The sequence below is a fragment of the Stegodyphus dumicola genome, chromosome 4 (genome assembly GCF_044657685.1).
Source record: "Stegodyphus dumicola isolate Sdum_Otavi_A_Nest chromosome 4, ASM4465768v1".
In the NCBI taxonomy this organism is placed as follows: Eukaryota; Metazoa; Arthropoda; class Arachnida; order Araneae; family Eresidae; genus Stegodyphus; species Stegodyphus dumicola.
Window position 1 is genome coordinate 18,863,394 of NC_140771.1, and position 21,647 is coordinate 18,885,040.

At 32.1% G+C, this 21,647-nt stretch overlaps 1 protein-coding gene across 6 annotated transcripts in view; it reads right to left on the reverse strand.

Moving 5' to 3' along the window:
- Positions 1-11,099: 11,099 nt before the first annotated feature.
- The window catches only part of mmy (UDP-N-acetylglucosamine pyrophosphorylase mmy), a 198,882-nt gene continuing 188,334 nt past the window's right edge, over positions 11,100-21,647 (reverse strand). For all 6 annotated transcript variants that reach the window (XM_035354679.2, XM_035354682.2, XM_035354681.2 and 3 more), the window contains exons 10-11: positions 21,403-21,469; positions 11,100-14,578 (exon numbers count right to left, since the gene is read on the reverse strand). In XM_035354679.2, coding sequence (XP_035210570.2) covers positions 14,474-14,578; positions 21,403-21,469 — 172 coding nt within the window. In that variant the 3' untranslated portion in view covers positions 11,100-14,473. The remainder of the gene's footprint in view (positions 14,579-21,402; positions 21,470-21,647) is intronic.

Genomic DNA, 21,647 nt, shown 5'->3' on the forward strand with positions numbered 1-21,647 from the left:
TACTATCTGAGCTCCTCCACAGCAAATGCTCATCGGTTTTATGCCATAACAGTTTACTTTGGCAATGGTGGTTTTATTAAAATCCGCTCGGTTGTTAGTGAACCACACATACACAAACACATTATATTATTAAATTATATTTACATGTCGTTTATAAAGTGTAATTCACGGCAATTTAATCATGGAGCGTTATAAAATATTCTACGAAATTACTTTGCTTCGTAGACTTTTTGTAAGCTTCATCATAAAGAGAATCTCAATGCTAATTCCATATCCAAGCCGTTTATGTGTCGTATTTTTTCTGCTGTGAAAATATTTAGAGAATTATTTCACATAATTATAGGTGAAAATGCAGTTTTATTAATGAAGAATTTAAGGATAAGAAGAGAATTAAGTCCCTTTCTAATAATTCTTGAAGCATTTAAATTTTTAAAAAATGGCACATTAATACGGATTACTGAAATAAAGTGCTGAATAGAGAACAGATTAATTAGCAAACAAATTTAATTTTCATTGAGTAAAAGCAATTCATTTGCATTCTATAAGAAAGCACATTCCCAAAAAATATTTTTGTATTCTCGCAAACATTATATATATATATATTTTGAATATTCAGATATTCCAATCCATTGTAATCAGTAATAAATTAATATAGTAAATAATTAAAAAAATTAAAGGGAATTTTAATTCATTTTAACCCCTTCGCGCCGACTGTCACGTATACGTGCCAGCAACGAACGCACTTACCTACCGGCCGACACGCAGGCGTGCCAGAGGATTGTTCCATTCTCTACCGACTGTTACGTATTTGTGCCAGTACTTTGGAACGTTTTTCAAACTATAATTTCTGCCACAAGATGGCACCGTATGTCCATATGGTTTCAGATACATGTAAATTAGACCTTCTACTCGAAATGAGAGAAGCATGACTCGCATACATGTGTTTTTGATTATATAAACAAACGGGGAAATAAAGGTTTCCGAATGGCGTGATTTATGACGTCTCTTTAAATCGCACTTTATTTGCACGTGGTAGTTGTTTACTGTAAGTAGAGAAGTTTTATTTGCTCTAAAGCGTTGGGTATTTCGGTTTGCAGTTCAGTTTTTAGAAAATAATTAGATCTTGTTAGACGTGAATTCTTTGTTTTTACCGTTGCAATGTCGAAGCGTCGAAAATGTTTAACAGAGCATGAAATAGCAGAAATGATGCAAAATATTTCATATATTGATTCTGATATTCTGATATGGATTCTGAAAGATTAACTGAAAGACATTTTCCAAAACTTTGTTCAGAAGAGACTGATAAGAAAATGAGACGACGATGCTTCGTTTGTTCACATTCCCAGAAAAATCCTCCAAAACGGGAAATGAGTTATTACGAGTGCAAGGAATGTAACGTAGGACTGTGTGTAGATCCCTGTTTTCAAATTTTTCATACGAAAAGAGAATTTTAAGTAATATATTTAGTTTTCAGATGTATAATGTTAAAATTCATAAAATGGTGAGTAATTAAAATAAAATGTGTAAAATATGCATTTAAACAAGAAATGAGGTAATTAAAGTATATATATAAAAATATTTATAAAGCATAAGCCGTTTAAATACTCTATAGAGCATTATTAAACAATGCGTTGATACTTCGGAAATTTCATGGATTTAGGCTTAGTAGCAAAAAAGCCACCAGCCCTGGAGAGACGCTCGCGTAAGACACTGCCGACCTCAGCGATAAGCGCGCGTTTTCGCTACCCGGCTCGAAGGGGTTAGTTGCCATTTTCCCTCTAATAAACCCCTCTTCAGAGTTCAATAGCAGTTGATCTGCTTTTTTGAACCCAGGATGTTATCATTTGCTGATGAGAATAGATGCCTACAGTCAACGAGAAGCTGATAGTTAATAAACTCTAATATTTATTTGAAGAAAAAATTATGTATCCAAATTTGTCAAGCCCTATTGCATACATACAGAAATATTTATTCTCGTAATTACAAATACATATAAGTTATTCCCTTCGTAATTTTCGAGATATATATTTAAATTTCTAATTAAAAAATCTTTTGAAAGGAACGTCATATTTTAAAATTATTATTTAGTAATACGTTTATAATGGCTTTTATATTTACGACAGATATTTCCCTCATTACTCAGGCTCACTGTATTCAAGTCGATAAGACCAATGAGTGGAAAGATCGATTTGTTAATTCATTCCTAGTTTCAAATCGGTTGAATGGACTCGCGGTGTAAGCAACAGTGAGGTATAAAAATTTTAAGAAAGGGTTCATACTTTGTGTTATGAAAACAAAATATCAGAATCTAACTAAATGTTTCACTTCTTAGAAAAATAGCAGATACAAATATTTATGAATAAAAATAAAATATCTTTAAAAAAATGTAATTTAAATTTGCAAGAATATAAATATTTACAAAATATCGCATAAATGACATAAAACAGCGGAATAAACTTATTCGGCATAAACTTGGTAAATGTAAAATAGATTGTGCAGTCAGAAAGCTCTCTTTGTCACAGAAATGTACTATTCATCAGGTTTAAAGCTTGCTCAACTAACGTGCGAAGTTCAGTGAGTAATATGTATTTTCCTTTGAATGAATCAGCTAGCCAAAAAAGGGGGGGAATTAGATGCAAATTTAACAAATAGATTAAACGAGCTGTCTTACAGCCTACCACTGTGTGTAAGCATTTTCGTGGATTTCCTTAAGGCAATGTAAATATGAATCCATTTTCCCTAGAAAAATTCTCCATGAAACCATGCCTCGCCCAAACTCTCATACTTTGCCATATTCAATTAAATAAGCATACAAAATCATTCTTAAGATGATTAATTAATTAATTTTATGTTAGAAGATACCAATCGTTTCAAAAACTAGGATACTTTCCGTAAACAATTAGTGCTAGTTTATGCTGTTCAACTGGAATTCATACCTGTCAACTTTTACGAAAAGGCGTTTGTCTTTACGATCGTAATCCATTTTTTACGATTTTTTTCCTTTTTCAAGTGTTTTTAGTGATTTTTGTCAAAATTTTAGAATTTTTCGCCAATTGCATCGTGTTTTACCGCCAACTACCGACTACTTCGAATCCAGTAACCTGCGGTTTCTCCCAACTCGCCACTTAACCAGCCAATCCAATGCGCTGAACTTGTTTCTCCCACTCTTTTCTTTGTGGGCGCCAGATTATTTTTTTAGCGTGGATTGTCGCATTCTGTTTTTTTTTTTTTTTTTTTTTTTTGTTCGTTTGTTTGTTTGCACGTGCTACGAATTTTCTTAATACGTCGTTGTTATGAAATGAGTTAAAAAAAAAACGTATTCTCAATATTTTCGGCCTGCCTACAAAGCTGAATTTCCAACAATTAAAGAATCCTTCAAAGGAAATAACTATGCATTTTGCAACGTGTGCGTGTGTGACTTCATAATAAGTCACGGTCGAAGAAGCGACATTGTGAAGCATGTTAAGTCTAAAAAGCATGAAGTTAATGCTTTGGCTTCGACAACGTCAAAGTGGATTATTTTTTTTCGAATTCGGATGCCGATGTCATTTTGGCAGAGTGTTTGTTTACTGCATTCCTCATCGAACATAACGTGCCGCTAAGCGCTGCCGATCACGCCGGTCAACTTTTCAGACGGATGTTTCCCGACTCCAAGATTGCTCAGAAATATGCTTGTGCTCGCACGAAAACATCTTCTATTGTGAACGAAATTGCTTGCGATGCGCAAAGTAAAACGATAGCTGCACTCCAGAATTCAGCATTTTCGGTGTCAATCGATGGCAGCAACGACAGCGATTGGAAGCTTTACCCCATCGTTGTCACATATTTCTGTGATGTTTCTAATGAAATGAAAACTCATCTTTTGCGTTTTCCATTGTTAAATTGAGACGCTACGGGGGAAAATATTGCCTCCTTGGTAATTAATGAGTTGAAACAACTTAACATCTTTTAAATGCTGAAGTGACAAATTTAAAACAAATTGAAAATTAATCTTTTTAAAAGATTCGTTTATTTTTATTGATAAATTTCCATTTTTGTTAACAAAGAAAATGAATGCCATAATGATGCTTTAGATGAACTACAGAACCAATTTTCTGCTGCACAGTTTGAAGACTTTGCCAGTTCTGGAGAAGATAGACTTGATGTCCTCGTTGGTACCTTAAAAAGAATAAAAAAAGCTGATGGATCACCAAAGTATAGACTAGCAAGAGTTTTATGTGCTATTCTCGTAATTCCACATAGTAATGCTGAGTGCGAGAGAGTCTTCAGTGTTGTGAAGAAAAACAAAACTATGTTTCGTTCTTCAATTTCACCCAAAACTCTAGAAAGCATTTTAATTGCTAAATGTTATGAGGAAACTAATTGTTATGACAGGAAATTTTCCAAAGAATTTTTGGCTAAAGCCAAAAAATGCACTCTAAATTCATTGCAATAATTTTTTTGTGTAACATGAAGTTCTTGTTTTATGTTTCCTAATAAATTTTTTAGTTACTACTTAATTGAGATTTACTAATGTAAGTACAATTTTCTTTTTTCTATTTGTATAAATTGTTATTTTTTTAATATCAAAGCATGATAGTAATTCTTTGTGTTCTTCTGAATTTGGGGGAGAAATCTTCTGAATTTTTATCTTTAGAGGTTGGCAGGTATGGGAATTAGATTGGATTATTTATTTATAGCAATGCTTTTCAGCCTCGTATCTTACATGTATGTATTGCTCGGGGGGGGGAAGGAAATTCCTAGATGAAAATAATGAAATGTTAATAAGCAAATAAATATAATCATTAAATTCATTTGATAATTTAATTTGCAATTAAAGAATGTACATGTTATTAATAATAAAATGCATACTAATATTATTAAACTATTTAATAATACATAAAAGAGCACTTCAAAACTTTTCGCATCCTGTATAATTTGTTTGCATTCTGGTACTGATTACATTACTGATTTGCATTGAGGAACAGAGGAGAACTCTGTAGCTCCATTCAGGTTTTTATTCCAGATATACTGATACTGAATGAGACCTAAAAACACTTTTCTTTTACAATATATCTCCTATTATGATCCCTAACGCACCCGTTTATTTTCCCCTTACCAATTAATGTCAGTGTCCCCCTCTTAACGGCATTTGGGATGCCATCCTTTTGATGTTTTTGGTAAGTAAATGCAATTATTGTTAAGTCTGCTATTTCTTTAAGCATTAATCAGTGATTTACAAATGACTGATCCATATTATATTTTATTTTACTTATTAAGGGGTAATTTAAGGTATCTTTTTTTTTTTTTTTTTTTTTTTGGCTGACTTTTCTAGAATTTTTGAAACTCAAAGAACTAAATGAACAAGTTCATTTTCTGAATTTTGTTGTGAAGGAAGTAATGAAAAACTTTCCAGCAAATGTAACATAATTGATATTATCAGAGATTGCAAAACGCAGAATTTTGCAAATACTACAGTAGAATCTCCCCCCCCCAAAAAAAATCGCTATTATTGTAAGTATTAGTAGAAAAAAACATTTTTCTGAAAACTCAGCTGTAATACAAAGGTTTAAAATAAAAGGTTTTCTTTGTTAATATTGTAATCAAAAGAGAAATTCATACATGATTTATGAAAAAATATCCGTAATATTAATTGACATTTTAAATTCTCAGATACTTGATACAAGGTGGCCAAAAAGTTCTTGCCGTTTCTGATATGACATTGGAAGAGTGAACCCCAACATAAAAATAGTCATGAAACCTGGCGATGAAGTGGTTAGGATGGGAGTCCGGACATTGACAAAGAGTATAAAAGCACCTTGCATCTGTACTTCAAATATATTCACCGCAAAGTTCATCTTCACGAAAGAAACTTCCCTTCAGAAATATTCACTGTCAGGTCATATATGGGATTACATCAGGAACTGGCAAGAGCAGGATAAAATTTCCCTGCTGAAAGCCAGTATAGCCACAAAGTTCAAACTTCAAACATAATTCACACAGCGACTGATTTAAATGGACGCATCAAAAGCGCTCGTTCGGAGTTGTTTGCTGTACGATTTTAAAGTGAGCCTATCATCAGCAGAATCAAGTCATCGATTTTGCCAAGCCTTTGGGGATGACGCCGTTAACGAACGAATTGCTAGGCAATGGTTCCAGAAGTTCAGTTCAGGGAATATGTCTCTTAGTAATGCGCCACGCAACGATCATTCACAAGCACTGGATGATGAGGCCCTGTGAGCAGCCACAGAGAGTGACAAGTAGCCAAACATGTGATGAGCTTTCACATGTCACATCAGATACCTGCACAATTCCAGGTATCTGATGAAACGATCAAACTCCATCTACACCGCATAGGAAAGGCATACAAGCTGAGCAAGTGGGTATCCCACTCACTGTCCGGTGCAAACAAGCAACAGTGTATAGCTGAAAGTTTGTCATTGCTTACTCGGCACCCCAATGCATTCATATTTGATCTAGTACTCACCAGCAGTGAAACGTGGGTTCAGTATGAAACACCCAGGCATTCCAGACATTGGTTCTCACCACGGGACCCTGTGCTTCACACATCCACGCAAGATCATGCTCTGTATCTGTAGTCGCCAAGCGATGCACTATGAGCTCCTGCCAGTGAGCCAAACCATCACGGCAGGCTTGTACTCGCAGCACTTGGAATGTGTGCATCAGGCACTGATGCATAAAGAGCCAGCACTGGTCAATCGTAAGGGTGTGTGCCTCCTCCATGACAATGAAGCCATCCATCTCCCATCATCCAAAACATTCAGCATGATCTAAGAGAGCATTCCCCCCCCCCATCAGCTTAAATTTGAGTGGATCAAAGACCATGCTGGGCATTACGGAAATGAAACGGCAGACAGTCTAGTCAAAGAGGCAGCTTCAGGCAATGCAGATACTCAAGTCAATATCCCATGGCCTATTCCTTATCTAAAGAAATGCCCGAGATTAAATGCCATTGGACGGCGGCAAGAAGAATGGGACCAGGGCTCAACCGGTCGACGAACGTAGTATTACATAGCGTATGTGGACACTGACCGTATCATTTCCAACCCTCAGCTCGTTCGATTTATCACTGGCCATGGTCCATTTCCGCAATATTTTGCAAAACGCAGACTCAGCCATACTGGGTTCTGCTGCTGCGGAGATATTGGGTCCCCAGAGCATTACCTGACCACTTCTCCATTGACAACTGATCTTCATATTCAGCTGCCAAGTACCAACAGGCAGGCCTTCTGCAAATTTATCATAAAGCAGAGATATCCGATTACAAAGGTTGTCAATTTAATGGACGAACTGTCTGCGCTGGGCATGGACTTATGTCAGACAGCGTAAATTCTCCTGCTGCCATAAACGTATGCTCCGTATGGATTATATGCAAATTTGTATCAGTAATATTTTGAAAATATTGCTTACATCAGCAAAATATTGTACCAATATTAATCAGTATTGTGTCACTATTAATACTGGTAAAGTAATGTATCAATACTGTAACAGTTCAATATTGTATTGTACGAGTATCAGTAATGTAACAGTCGTATATGAGTATTGCATCGGTGTATCAGTATTATATCAGTAGTTTACCAGTCATATTTGCATCAGCTAATATACCAGTAATGTGTCGATAATGCATATGTTCATGTGTTAATTCACAATAGCTTGAGTCTTCGTAACGTGCAATTCAGTGGTTTTATTTACCGACTTGTACAAAATCATTCCCATTTACAATTAATCAGTATTGTATGAGAATTAATACCATTAAAGTAACATATGAGTATTAATATCAGTAAAGTATTGTATATGCATATTGCATGAGCAATATAACAGTCTTACATCAGTAAAATATTGTGTCAGTATTATATCAGCCTTGCATCAGTAGTGTATCAGTTATATTTCAAGTAGAACACTGATCTGTGATATTTTAATTCGCAATATTTTGAGTCTTTGTAGCGTATTATTTCATGGATTTATTTATCGACTTGTGCAAAATCATTCTCATTTAATTAGTATTGACAATCAATGTTATACCAGTGAATTAGTACTGTAGCAGTATTAATGAGTATTAATATCAGTACTATATCAGCCTTGTATCAGTTCTGCATCAGTCATATTTGCATCAGTAATGTATCTTGAATATTAATCTGTAACTCTAACGTTATTTTGTATGTCTTGTCGTGCACGTTGAACACTTTTCAGGTGGCATTATGCACTTTGAAGGGATACATTAGATAGTGGTGGACGTGGTGCTATATTGATTAACCATTTGGTAAAGGGATAGTGCCCACGTCCTCCATTCTCTCTCTCTCTCCATGACAATGAGAGGCCGCATGTGGTTTGGAAGGCCAGGGACACCATCCAGCGAATGGGCTGGGAGGCACTACCCCATTCACCATACTCTCCAGACCTTGCGCCAACAGACTACCACCCTTTCCCTTCTCTGGACAACAATCTTCGTGGGAAATCCTTCAACAACCGGCCAGACCTCGAAAATGCCCTCATGGACTTCTTTGCATCCAAGACTCCTGAGTTTTACCTCGATAGAATCGCACAGCTCGCCGCTCGTTGGCAAAAAGCACTTGATGCCGATGGTGATTACTTTGAGGACAGCGCTGATTATTATTTGTTTTATGACTTTTTCTTTCCGACTGTTCAAAATGCCTAGAACTTTTTTGGTTACCCTGTATTATTAGAGATCAGAAAACGCCAATTTCTGCAAATAGTACAACACAATCTCCCCAAAATATCGCTAATATCATAAGCATTAATAGTAACAAATATTGTTCTGAAAAGCTACCTGTAATACAAATTAAAATAAAATGTTTTTTTATTAAAGTTTTAATCAAAAGAGACATTTATACATAATTTATATAAGAAAAAAACATCAGTAGTAACATCTGACAACTAAAGCTCTCAGGAAATAATTATATTCAAAGACTTTGTTCCTCCCGTAGCGGAGTAGATAAGGCCGCTGAATACAGACAGCTTGAACCCAGTTCCATTTGGATGAAGGTGAGGGTGAATGAAAATTTTCGTGTTGGATATGAATACAAAGAGTTTCCTTAGAACTTACTCCGCGAAAGCATTACTTCTATTAAGCAACAACAAGTTGCTTTATCATATTAAATAAAACAAATGTGATAAAAAGATTTTCTTTTTTTCTGAAAAAAAAATCTGAAAGGTTTGATTTTAAATTACGTCCAAAGGGCGTTTTTTTAACATTTTATATGTTACATTTATTTATTAAAAGTATCATGTTCTTTGCACTTAAACCATAAAATTCAGTTCAACAGCAATATCCCAAAATAGTTTTAAAATGAGCTTATCAATAGAATTTCCGATACAAAGACTCGCGCACTGGAGATTATTATTATCATTTTTATTATTATTATTTTTTTTACAACATTGCCTTTGTTCGGTTTGAAATCCTTGAGTTCGTTAATCAAAAATTCGTTAAAGTTTTACAAAATAGGAAATTGATAATAAAACAAATTTCAAATTTGGTGTTCCACATGCTCATATACGTTGGAGGATTACGTCATTCAAAATTCGATAGTTCTATGTACCGTTGTTTTATCACAATGCGAGAAATGGATTTTTCATTATTTAATTTCTTCAAATATACCACAGAGCGATAATACTTTGTGGCAACGGTTTGAAAAGTGATTCCCCGTTTGTAGTGAATCTATGCAAAATCGCAAAAAAAATAGACCTTCAGGACTAAAAAAACCCTTTGGACTAAAAAAAAAAAGAGAAAATATTCTTGATATACCTGAAAATTTTTCTTCAAGATGAATATAAATATACCAACAGAATTTAAAGAAATTGAAGAAAAAGGTTAATAAATTAGACTTTTAATAATCAATTGATAAAAGAATACATTTAAAAATATTTTTCACAGAGGAAATAAAAGAAATGGTTATTTTAATCTCACAATTTAAATGCAAATATGAAAAATAAGAGAGATTGTATCCAGCTTTTTTAATATAACTAGTTAAAACTTTAATCAATAACATTGGATTTAGGTATTTTAAAAGAAGCATCTGATAATTTAAGATTTAAATATGTAAATGATGTAAATTCTCTAATTTCATCAGAAATATCTAGTTTTAGACACTCCATTATTGCATTTGTTGTAATATTCTGGTCACTAAAGTAGATTAGTCCTTTCAACTAATACAGAAACATAAAATAGTTCAAATGTATGCAGATTTGAAAACTGCCTTAATAACGCCTTAAAACTTGTCAGTTATTATTAGGGTGTAAAGAACATAAAATAATAAAAAAGCGTTTAAATATGTTTCTACAGTTAAAAAAAATCTTTCAAAAATGGCTGTTTTTTCTATAGAACATAAATTAAGCTACAACGTTGCTGCCAATTTCGCTTCGAAAAAGGCAAGAAAAACGCAATTATTGAGGATTTTGCTTCGAAAATACAAGAAATATAATAAAAAAATTATAAAAAAGTTTGCAATTCATGCATTATGCTTCTTAGAATTGCAATGTTATTTGAAATTTTAATAATTTTAACAATTTCAATTTTAACACATTATGCTTAATTTTAGCATTTGCAAATTAACACTGAATAGTATAATGCAGTAGTATCAAATATTATCAAAAATGTAATTTTTAGCATTTTCATTTAAAAATTATAAATTATTACACGCACCTTTCTATATATTAATAAAGAACAAATACTATAAGAATCATGTGTCAATTATGTTCTAAAATTATATTTTGATATTTGACAATATATTTTGATATATTTTGCAGTTACTTTTATAGTACAAAAATATAAAAAAATATAGCTAATTGGATTTCAATAGAGACGCACATTTACCTTTGCTGCAGATGAAAAAACGGACAGACAGGGCTCAAAAACCCACAGTGCTCCTTTAGTCTATTTTCATTAATCAGGAAGTACATGTGTAATAAGCTGTGGATCACGTATTACCGTTGCGAGACAAACGGTAATATTTCAAACAGTTATAACATACGACTTAATTTTCTAACAAGATAGAGCTGTGTTGCCAGGTACTTCTTTCGTGCTTTCGACCACTTGGACGTACTTGAAATGGAATGGGTTTAAAGAAAATAGTTAACAGACAATACTTTAAGAAGTTTTATTTCTCAATCTACTTTCTACACTCATTTTTTATATGTTTATTTATTGATATTACATTTGGCTGTAGTGATTCTTTGAATGAAAGCACAGCTGGCTTGCCATTATTTCCTTTTTGATATATTTTATATAAAGATGTGTTTTGTTACAGACACAGATTCTGTACGAAGGTAACTCTTTCATGTTTGTGTCCTGGTATCTTCTGCTACATTTGTTAGCTATATATTTCAAGTAATTTGTGTTAGATGAAGACTTTTACTTTAAATCATGGCACCAGGAAATTTCAGTACTTTGTTTTCTGCAATCTACATTACTTTTATTTTATTTATTTATTTATTTATTTATTTATTGCTTAATTGAAATTTGACAGAAATGCAAAATATTTATACCCCATACTACTGCTAAAAACTGCAATTATTTTCTAAGCAATAGGATAATGTTTAACAGGATAGTGAAGCTTTCTCAATTAAATTCTTGCAGAGAAGAAGAAATGAGTATATTTTTATGTGTTAGTAAATCTTGAAACTTATTGCATACATGAAAGGCTAAAAAATACAGGTTTAGGAGACAAATTTCAAATTGTGCCCAATTAGATTATCTGGATTATGGTAAAGCATACAAGGACTACCTCCTCAAGAGTAAGGATGCCTTCATGGAAAGTACTTTTAACCTTTGAAAATCCATAGTGGAAATCCATAGAAACACCTTAATGGAAAACTGGCTCATATTCAAGTACACTTTGAGAACTTTCCTTTCCTGGTTTATGTTAATTTTCTAGAAGATCTGGGATATACAGAAAATTAAGATTGTAAACTGCTCATTAATTTCACCAATGCTTCCATAGTCTATCATGCCATACGTTATCTAGCATTATCCAGAAGAAACATTTTCTCATTTGCGATTGTAAGCCATACTGCAGTTCAACTCTTATAAATAAATGGATATAAACAAATAAATGGGTTAACAAAAAAATATAATACAGTCAAAAGTCGTTAATCCAGACTTGTCGGGACTTCGGCGATTCCGGATTATCGATTTTTCCGGATTATAGATCATCAGTTTAAATCGCGTAAGATGGCATGCAGAAATTCTAAAATTAAAAATATGAAACCGTAATTTATGAAATAAAGAACAATTATGATCTAAAGGGTATCAAAATTTACAAAAAAAAGCTTAATATTTATTTGTTTACTTTATTAAACATTTCTTTCAATGTAAGTTGTTTAAGTTGCTTCGTTTTATATGATAATACTTTCTCTTTAATTCTATAAACAGACATAATTTTTTGTTCAGTTACAAAGTTCCGCTGTTCAAGTCCCGTTAATTGCTGTGCCGAGAATACCGACTAACTTGTCAATCGAAATTTTTTCGTTTTCACTAACCTCTCTGTCACATTCTTCATGTCTTTATCCATTTTTTGCAGCAATTCCACTTTTTGTTTGACAGGCATCGAAACATACTTCGTTGCCCATCAAACAAAACGATCCTTTGGGAGCTACAGAATCTAAAATTCTATTTGACATAATCGAAAGTTCAAGTTTACTTTTATAGTATTGCTCTTAAAGTCTGCAAAAAATAATAAGCTGGATCCAATTCGAAAATTAAGGAACAATGCAATCATCAACATTAACTGATTTAGATAATTAGATAATTTTAGCTTATACCGTCCGTTATACATAAAACGCGCACGCAAAAACGTATTCTGCGCTTGCGCACACGCAAATGCGCAGTCGTAAGAGGTCTTACGCGCACGCGTAAATGCCTATGCGCATGCGCAGAAAGTTTTTAGCTTTGAGGTCCGGATTATAGATCATTCCGAATTATGGGTGTCCGGATTAACGACTTTTGACTGTATAAGCTATTTTCATGACTAACAATCAGAAAACTGTTTCTGCACACCTAGCCTAATATACCTCAATCCGTGAATATTTTAACAGTCCTTGTAAATTTCTTACATAAAATATAAACATAACAAATTAGAAAATTTTTAAGTGTAGCACAAAAAATGATGCTAGAAATGGTTAAACCGATACAAATATGTATGTCATTTAGAAATTCAAGTTTTTTTTTAAAGAGAGAGAGAGAAAATATTCCTTAAAATATATTTATTTGGAACATTTATTACAGATTTTTTTTATTATTTTTTAGAAAAAACATCCATTCATTTCTAAAAGTCACATTTAACATACAAGTATAAAAATATCTTTAAAAAAATAATCTCTTTTTGCAAAGTTTAAAAAGTGCAGCAAACAAGAGTGATGTACAGTCATTTACATCGATTAATTTACTGTACAAAATTTTGAAATAATCAATAAATACAGGTAAAATTCTTAAAACTATAAAACAAAACTCAGTAACAAAGTTATATAATATTTTGATTTTACAAGAAGTACAACTTTAAAAGCATTTTAAGTACATCGAATTAAAATCACATTTAAAAAAATATATTAAACTAAAAGTGAAAACATTTTGAATGTGAAATACTTATAACTCAAACTCAAAAAGATAAGAATCAGAATGCAGACAAATGCATACAGTGAGCTCTTTGATTTCAAATATTAAAGCTCAAGATTTTAAGGAACTCTATAACCAGACTGTCTAAAAACTGCCACATATTAGCCTAGTTTTACAGTAACAAAATAAAAATTTGTTACAATATTAATTAAATTTATGAAATTAATTCAAATTACATTTTAAACACACGATTCTAATCACAGATGTGTTAATTCATAATGTCTGAATTCTGAAATAAAAAATGTAATTGTGGAAGTAATTTATACACAACTATTAATATACATAAAAATTTGAGTTCTTCATAATAAAAGGGCAACTGAAAGAGGAAAAAATGCAGAATAAACAGCAGTAAGTAAAATAATTTAAGTAATTTACAATACAAATACATGCAGTGATTTCTGCCATATCACTCAAGTTTAAGTTTGCACTCTTTGTTCCACATACTAACACACAATTTGAAGTTTGGATTTGATGTAGATAATTAATAAAATTTTCTAATTAACCACCTTTGTGATAATTTACCATAAATAAAAAAGTTCTTTTTTTGTGCTTTTTAAATGCAGTTTTATATATAACTCAGAATTACTGGATTCTATGCATTTTGTTTTACTGTGTTCTATTAGTGTCCACAAGAATAGTTTTATGTCAAAGTTCTGCTTTATTTCAAGCTGCCAGTACCAAATAAGTTGTCACTATAATTGGAATGTTTAAAAAGAAATCGAATTCCCAATTAAGGCTCTCCAGCACATCTCCAGTAATCAGTTTCCACTTTCAGCATTTACTAACAGTCTTGTTTACCCAGACCAATTGCAATTTATGTTCACATCATGGTTTCAAGGTATTCTTTCAATCTCTGTTCCCATTGTCATCTGAAACTGGTATCCTCTCCCTTGGAGAACTGATAATAACAGGACCAGAAAATGTACGACCAGCAACCAGCTCTTCCAAGCCCTAAAAAATTTTTTTATTGCAGTTTATTAATGAAGTGCATAAGAATATAAAATTTTATGTAATATTTTACAATTTTAATTAAATGATGAAAATATAAAACAGATGATCCTGGATTCTTGCGATCAATGAACACAACACAGCAATACAGTATAAAATACGTAATCCGGACGTCCATTATCCAAAATGATCTACAATCCGGACCTCAAAGCCACTAACTTTTCTTTTTTGTATGCTTTACGCATGCACGTAATGCGTTTACGCATGCATGTTTAGCACAAAAAAAATAAAGCAACTTAAACAACTTACATTGAAAGAAATGTTTAATAAAGTAAACAAATACTAAGCTTTTTTTTTGCAAATTTTGATACCCTTTAGATAATTTCTCTTCATGCATGTAATGAGTTTACGCATGCACGTTTAGCACCAAAAACAAAGCAAACAACTTATATTGGAAAGAAATTTTTAATAAAATAAACAAATATTAAGCTTTTTGGTGTAAATTTTGATACCCTTTAGATCATAATTTCTCTTCATGCACGTAAATGCGTTTACACATGCGCGTTTAATAATACTCATGCGTGTTTAGCACAAAAAACGAAGCAAACAACTTACATTGAAAGAAATTGTTTGTTTGTGTGTGTGTAGTTATGGCAAAGCCTCGAGGGCTATCTGCCTAAGGGGAGGGATGCCTTTGTGGAGGACTTTCTAAGGAAAATTGGCTCATATACACATCATTGAGAGAAATGTTTAAAAGTAAACAAATATTAAGCTCTTTTTTTTTTTTAAATTTTGGTACCCTTTAGATCATAATTGCTCTTTATTTCATAAATTACGGTTTAATATTTTTAATTGTATAATTTCTGCATGCCATCTTACCAGATTTAAATTGACGATCTATAATCCAGGAAAACCCTTAATCCGGAATCGCCGAAGTCCCAACGAGTCCGGTTTACGGACTTTGTACTGTATAAGCAGCAGAATAGATGCACTGCAGTTCAACAATTTGCATACAGGTTTTACATAACATACATTAATTTGCAATGCACAACACAAATTCACATGAACAACATTACAACTAGAAACAGCTAGTTATATAATGAAAATGCTATATATAATAAATTAGACTATATAATGAAACGCTGAGGCAAACATGGGAAGATAGTACAAATTATAAAAAACATTAGGTTAATAATAGTGAAATTATAGTTTGGTTTGAATTCCATAGGTTGGTTAAGATAGGGTTTTAAACATTAATATTATTGTCGTCAGATAAACCTTTTTTTCAGAAGTGGAAGTTATTTCACTAATAATATTAAATTTGCAGACTAAAACTTATGATAGAAAATAACAGTATGTATTTGATGCAGGCTTTATTTGATTTATTAGAACAGAATTAATTCAAAAGAGAATGACTGAAATTTAAAGCAGGAGGACGTATTCAGGTTATTTCACATTATTTATACAACATTATTTGAACTCATAACAGGATTTAAATCTGAATTTTAAAAAATTTCAATCTTGAGTAAAGTTTCATTTGGAGAAATATTTAACCTAATTTTACAATAGTGTTTTATAACTTTTTGTTATATTTTCAGAAACAAGGTTTAAAATTCTCTCAATTTAAATCTAATGCAAAATAGCTGTTAGAAACAAATGCAATCTCATTTAAAGACACTTTTGCTGATGAATTATAAAGCAGATTTCTTGGGTTAATATAAAATGATAGCATAATTAATGATCTAAGACAAGCAAGTGAATTTTTCCTTAAAAAATTAATGTATTATGTTTTACTTTTTTTTTTTTTTAATTTTGCATATTTAAAATGTCTCGTTTCTTTTTTTTCCTTCTTAACATATTCAATCTTTGTCTTGGTCTGTTGCATTATGTAGGTTTTAATAATATTGTTTAAAATTTAACAAGCGATTGAGGTATAGCTTTGCAAATAACTTTATTATTTATGCATTCATAAATAATTTTAATATAATTTCTTTTTAAAATGTTGCATTTTATTAAAATTAATATTTATTTTATATTAGAAATTCACAAGTATTATTTTAAACAACAAGTGCTTCAATTTAAATATAGCAATTAATACAATTAACATTTAATGTTTATTCAGGATTAATTTTTTCCTTCTCTTTTCTTATGCAACAGCTGGCATATTTTGTGACCATACATTCTTTTTTTCATATATTTTGTATTACTCAGATTGTTCAATTTTTTAATACTCATGTTTTAACTGTTTTTTATATTTGAATTATAAAATAAAATGTATATTCAATTAATTGCTTTTTGTAAATATACTTTTTCAACCATCACCAGCTTTATATTCTAAGCATCTTTGAACTATTTTCCTGCTCCCATCAGACCAACCGCATCAGCTCCAGATCATAATCTACATATTATTCTCAGATTTTCTTTCCTGTTAACATGTAGTGGAATATCATTCTAATCCCATGTCATTTTTCATACATGCACAAAATTTCAGTCAATATTTATAAATGGACCTTACTATTTTACACAACACAAACTGAAACCATCAAAGCAAAACATACAGGAAAATGAAATCTATATTTTGTTTAAACAACTTTTAAGAAATGAATAATAAATTTTTAGATCACTTCAGAAAATACTTATATATTGGGCTGGGAAAATTGAAATGTCAGATTACAGATATGATGCAAGCACAGTCTCTGGGCCACGAACAGTGTAACAGCATCACAATAAATTTGCAGAATACGTTGAGATACAAAGAAACAAATAAGTAAGATTATGTTAAACAAGAGTTCTCATAATGGCCCACACAAAAGACATAATTATGAATATATTTACACTATGAGTTTAAATTGAAATATTAGCATCATAGTTGCCCAAGGAATGGCTAACTGGATGCACCATATGCTGATAGTGTATGAAATTTCATATTGGCAATATGATACCTGAAACTGAGCCTTGTGGCCAACGATCATTCTCAGATTCAAATAAGTTCCTCAAAAATACTATAGAAGCTGATCCAGAGCAAAATGTTTCATGCTACTGCAGAGAAAGTTAAACGGCTCACCACAATTGTTCAGTACCTTCAGGTTATCAGTAAGATGAAGAGTTAACACCAAGCAAATAGGCATGACATTTGAAAGTAGCCAATCTCCCTTAGCTAAAGGGAAAATTGAAAGAAATTTCACATATGATGAAAATTGTGTTTACCATGATGATCACAAATGATTATTCACAAGGGTTAATCATGAACAACCACTACAGCATCTTCCAATATAACCCTTCCATCTAAATAAAAGATATTTCTGATTTTGTGATGGTTTACTATTAGAATAATTTACCATACTACTATACTTCACAAGGGCAAAATGATCATAGTGAATTATAGCACTAAACCCCGTGAAATGCCACATTAACACACAATCAACACACATGGCTCCCTCCTTATTACATGAAACTATCCACTCCAGTATCTATACAGACTCTTAATGAACTACAGTATGAATCTCAATTAACAGCTTCTTTCATCAACTTAAACCAATTTTTAGTCAAAAAATATTCACTGATGACGAAGAGGTCCAGAGCATGCAGCTAACAACTTTGCATTACACATTCCCGACTTCTTTCACTAAATTATCCAGTCATTGGCATAGTAATGGCAGAAGTGTATGGATACTAAGGAAGACCAGTTTGACTGTTTAAGCACAGTTGGCTTCATCTACATAGCTTTGAAGGTGATATATATACCTGCTGTGCATTTCAATTGCATTAAATCAATATTTTGCTTCAGTGTTATCTACTACACTGAAAAGAATTAGAGCAACAGAAACCTCCATAAGTTTTACCTCAAGCCTCCTTTTATAAATCAGAATCCGATCATGTAATCCATATCACGTAAATATGGAGCTTGCAGAGTCATATTTTTTCTGCATTTGGGGACAAAATTTCACAAACGGCAAAAGCACTGCAATCAGGTGCATTATTAATGCAGAGTCCATCACCACAAATTCAGATAATTTTCAATGAACTGCTTCCCACAATGCCACAAATCATACAATTTTTTTAACAATTTAGCCAGCTTATGAAAGTTCCTGAGGCACAATATCAAAACAGTCAAATAAAATGGTCAGCACTATCCTTGATTTTTTACCAATGTTGGCATGGTAAACTCACCTTTCTGGAGACATTCATTTGATTGTTGTTTCTACATCAAAAATTTAGATCTATATATTTTATCACTGATAATAATGCATTTTAAAAGTGACTGATCTAGAGAAAGAATCTCGTGGCCATTTGAATGTGGTTTTTGAAAAAATTCCGCAGTTTAGAAACAACTCGAGAAGTGATACGCCACAAGATTGCACGAAGTTTCTAAATTGTTTGCCAAATCATGATACACGAACTTATTTAATTAAATCTTAAATAGTGCAACAATGATTGCTAGGTTAACAAATCTTCTGAGTTATGTCAAAATTTTGCTCATATAAAAGGTAGAAGTTGAAGAGGATGGTCTAACAGAGTGTGGTCCATCTTGTACATCACATGTAATAATTACATTTATCAGGCATTTCTCCTGTCTTCCTAGCGTGCCTTCGTGGTGAGGTATGCGCGAATAACGCGTGCCTACAAAAGATAACCTCACCTAGAAAAATAGCAATCAAAATTGAGATAGGCATATAACATTAAGAATGAGATTTAATAAGGAGAAGTAATGTAGATACATAACAGAGTTGTAGCTAGGGTTTTCAGCGTCCAGGGACAACTGAAGATTTCGTGCCCCTACTGCTTGCCAAGGATGGAAAACATTTAATTCTAAAATGTCGTAACATCAGTTTGGCGCCCCTTGCATTCTGCGCCCGGGGACAGATGCCCCTTGCCCCCCTCTAGCTACACCCAATACATAATAATGGCTTAAGGAAGCATGCAGTCCAGATACGGAATTTACATATCACGTTGAAGGCACAAGACTGGAGTAGTTTCACATATGCACACAGACTGAAGTCGTTACTCAGAACTGCTGGGAAAAAATTCTTCTCTTCCCTTCAGCCCGTAGGGTTGCCAAACAGGTTTACTGTCTTTGTATGCTGTTTCGCCAATTGGTGCTTTTCTCCAGATTTTTTGAATCTGTATCGCCTGTTTGGCACTGCCGCTACAGTGGTGTAGTGGTTCAGCACGCTTGGTCGGTATTCCAGAGGTCAGTGGTTCAATTCCTGTTAAAGGCGATTGTTCATTTTTCATATTGCCTGCTTCCAAAAAATACCTAATGTCTCTACATATTATCTACCTCCCTCAAACATCTTGTACTACTCAAAACCTCAAAGTGATAATCTCAAAAGGATTTTTGCTACTATGCTGTGTAGCAGAAATTCAATTAGAGAAACAAAATTTAATGCAATACTTTGCTCAATTATTTTTGCCAAATTCAGAAGTCACCAAAGCAGTGCTTTAGTTAAAGTGGGTAAAGTAGTTAGCAAGTGGCTAAAGCAATGCTTTAGCCACTCTACCATCTGGTATAATTTGAAATAAAAGTTATAATGGATATCTTGCAAAGAAATATTTTTTCATACATCAGTCTGTAGCGATATCTGCCAGGAGACCTCTGGCAGTCCAATAAATTTAGCCTTGGTAAAGTTGTCAAAATTAAAAGTCATAAAAATCAAGTGAAGTGCAAGTTGTCAAATGAAGAAATTCCATGGTTTCACCAGACAGACATCATCAGTAACTACACCAATGCGACGCAAGTATTTATATTGCAAAGAAAATTAATGTGTAAATACCCGGATTTCTATTGCAAGGCTTTTTGTAATAAACACAAAATATTTAAAAGCATAAATACTGAAACCATTTAATGTTAAAATATTCTAAGGATTAATATTCAATATGCAAAAAATTAAAAATTTTACTATTTTAAAACACAAACACAGTTGTCCATTTTTCTGACCAGATGTTTTAGCAGTTTTGGGAGAAGCAACATATTAGAGATATGAATATCTCTTCAGTGTACATTAAAATACTTCTTTGCATCAGTGTATAATATTGTATCTAAAGATGAAACCTTACATCTGTTAACAGCCAACACCAAATTCATATGATCACTGCCTCAGCAAAGTCCAACCATCTCATTATGTAAGCAACAGAACTTTCTTTTCAAGAGTGTATTGTTCAAAATTCAGCAATATACAATTACATAAAACTATTCTAATGAATAATATTCTAAAGGATGGTGATCTGCATGACCATTGGTTTGTTAATACATCATAAGCAAAAAATTGATCATATGTAGATAAGTAGTTCCGAATAATACTTATGATGGACTGCATTATAGCCAATACTTATAATTTAAAAAAAAATGCAATTTACTTTAATGAATCAAAAGATCAAATTAACTTTTATTTAAAATTTTTTAATGAAATTCGTATAATATTTGTTTATGTATCTAAATCTTTCAGCTGATAAGTACAAGCAAACTAGACATATATATTAAAACATATTATGCATAACTTTCATCATTTGACATAAACAATCATTAACTGTTGAATAATACATGCTTTCTACTTTACTTGTTAGCATCTTGTACAGTTTTTCTCTTTTAATGAAAAAATAACATTCACCTTATTGCACATTTTTTTAATGTTTAGGAGTTCCAATTAATGTCATATCTCAAAACCTCCAAAATAGATTGAAATAGGGATTATTCTAACACAGACACTATGTTAAAAAATCTTGGAATCCAAAGCTTTTATTGTGAAATCCATGTAAATATTAGCTGCATTAATGAAATATTAACAAGTGATAAAATAGTTAAAATAATAAATCAGTACAATACATACTTCGCCAGCATATGAAACTAATGGCGAAATTTCACAAATGCCCACTGTACGCTTTTCTTCTGCAATACTGAAAAATCAATGAATAGTTCTAAGTTTCTTATACATAAATTGCAAATTTTTATTATACTAAAACTGTATAAATAAAAGTACAATAATTTTTAAATAGGATAATAATAATAACAATGTTTTATAATAATTAGAGAAAGAATAGGAAAATTAAGATTATTTTATACTGATCATTCAAA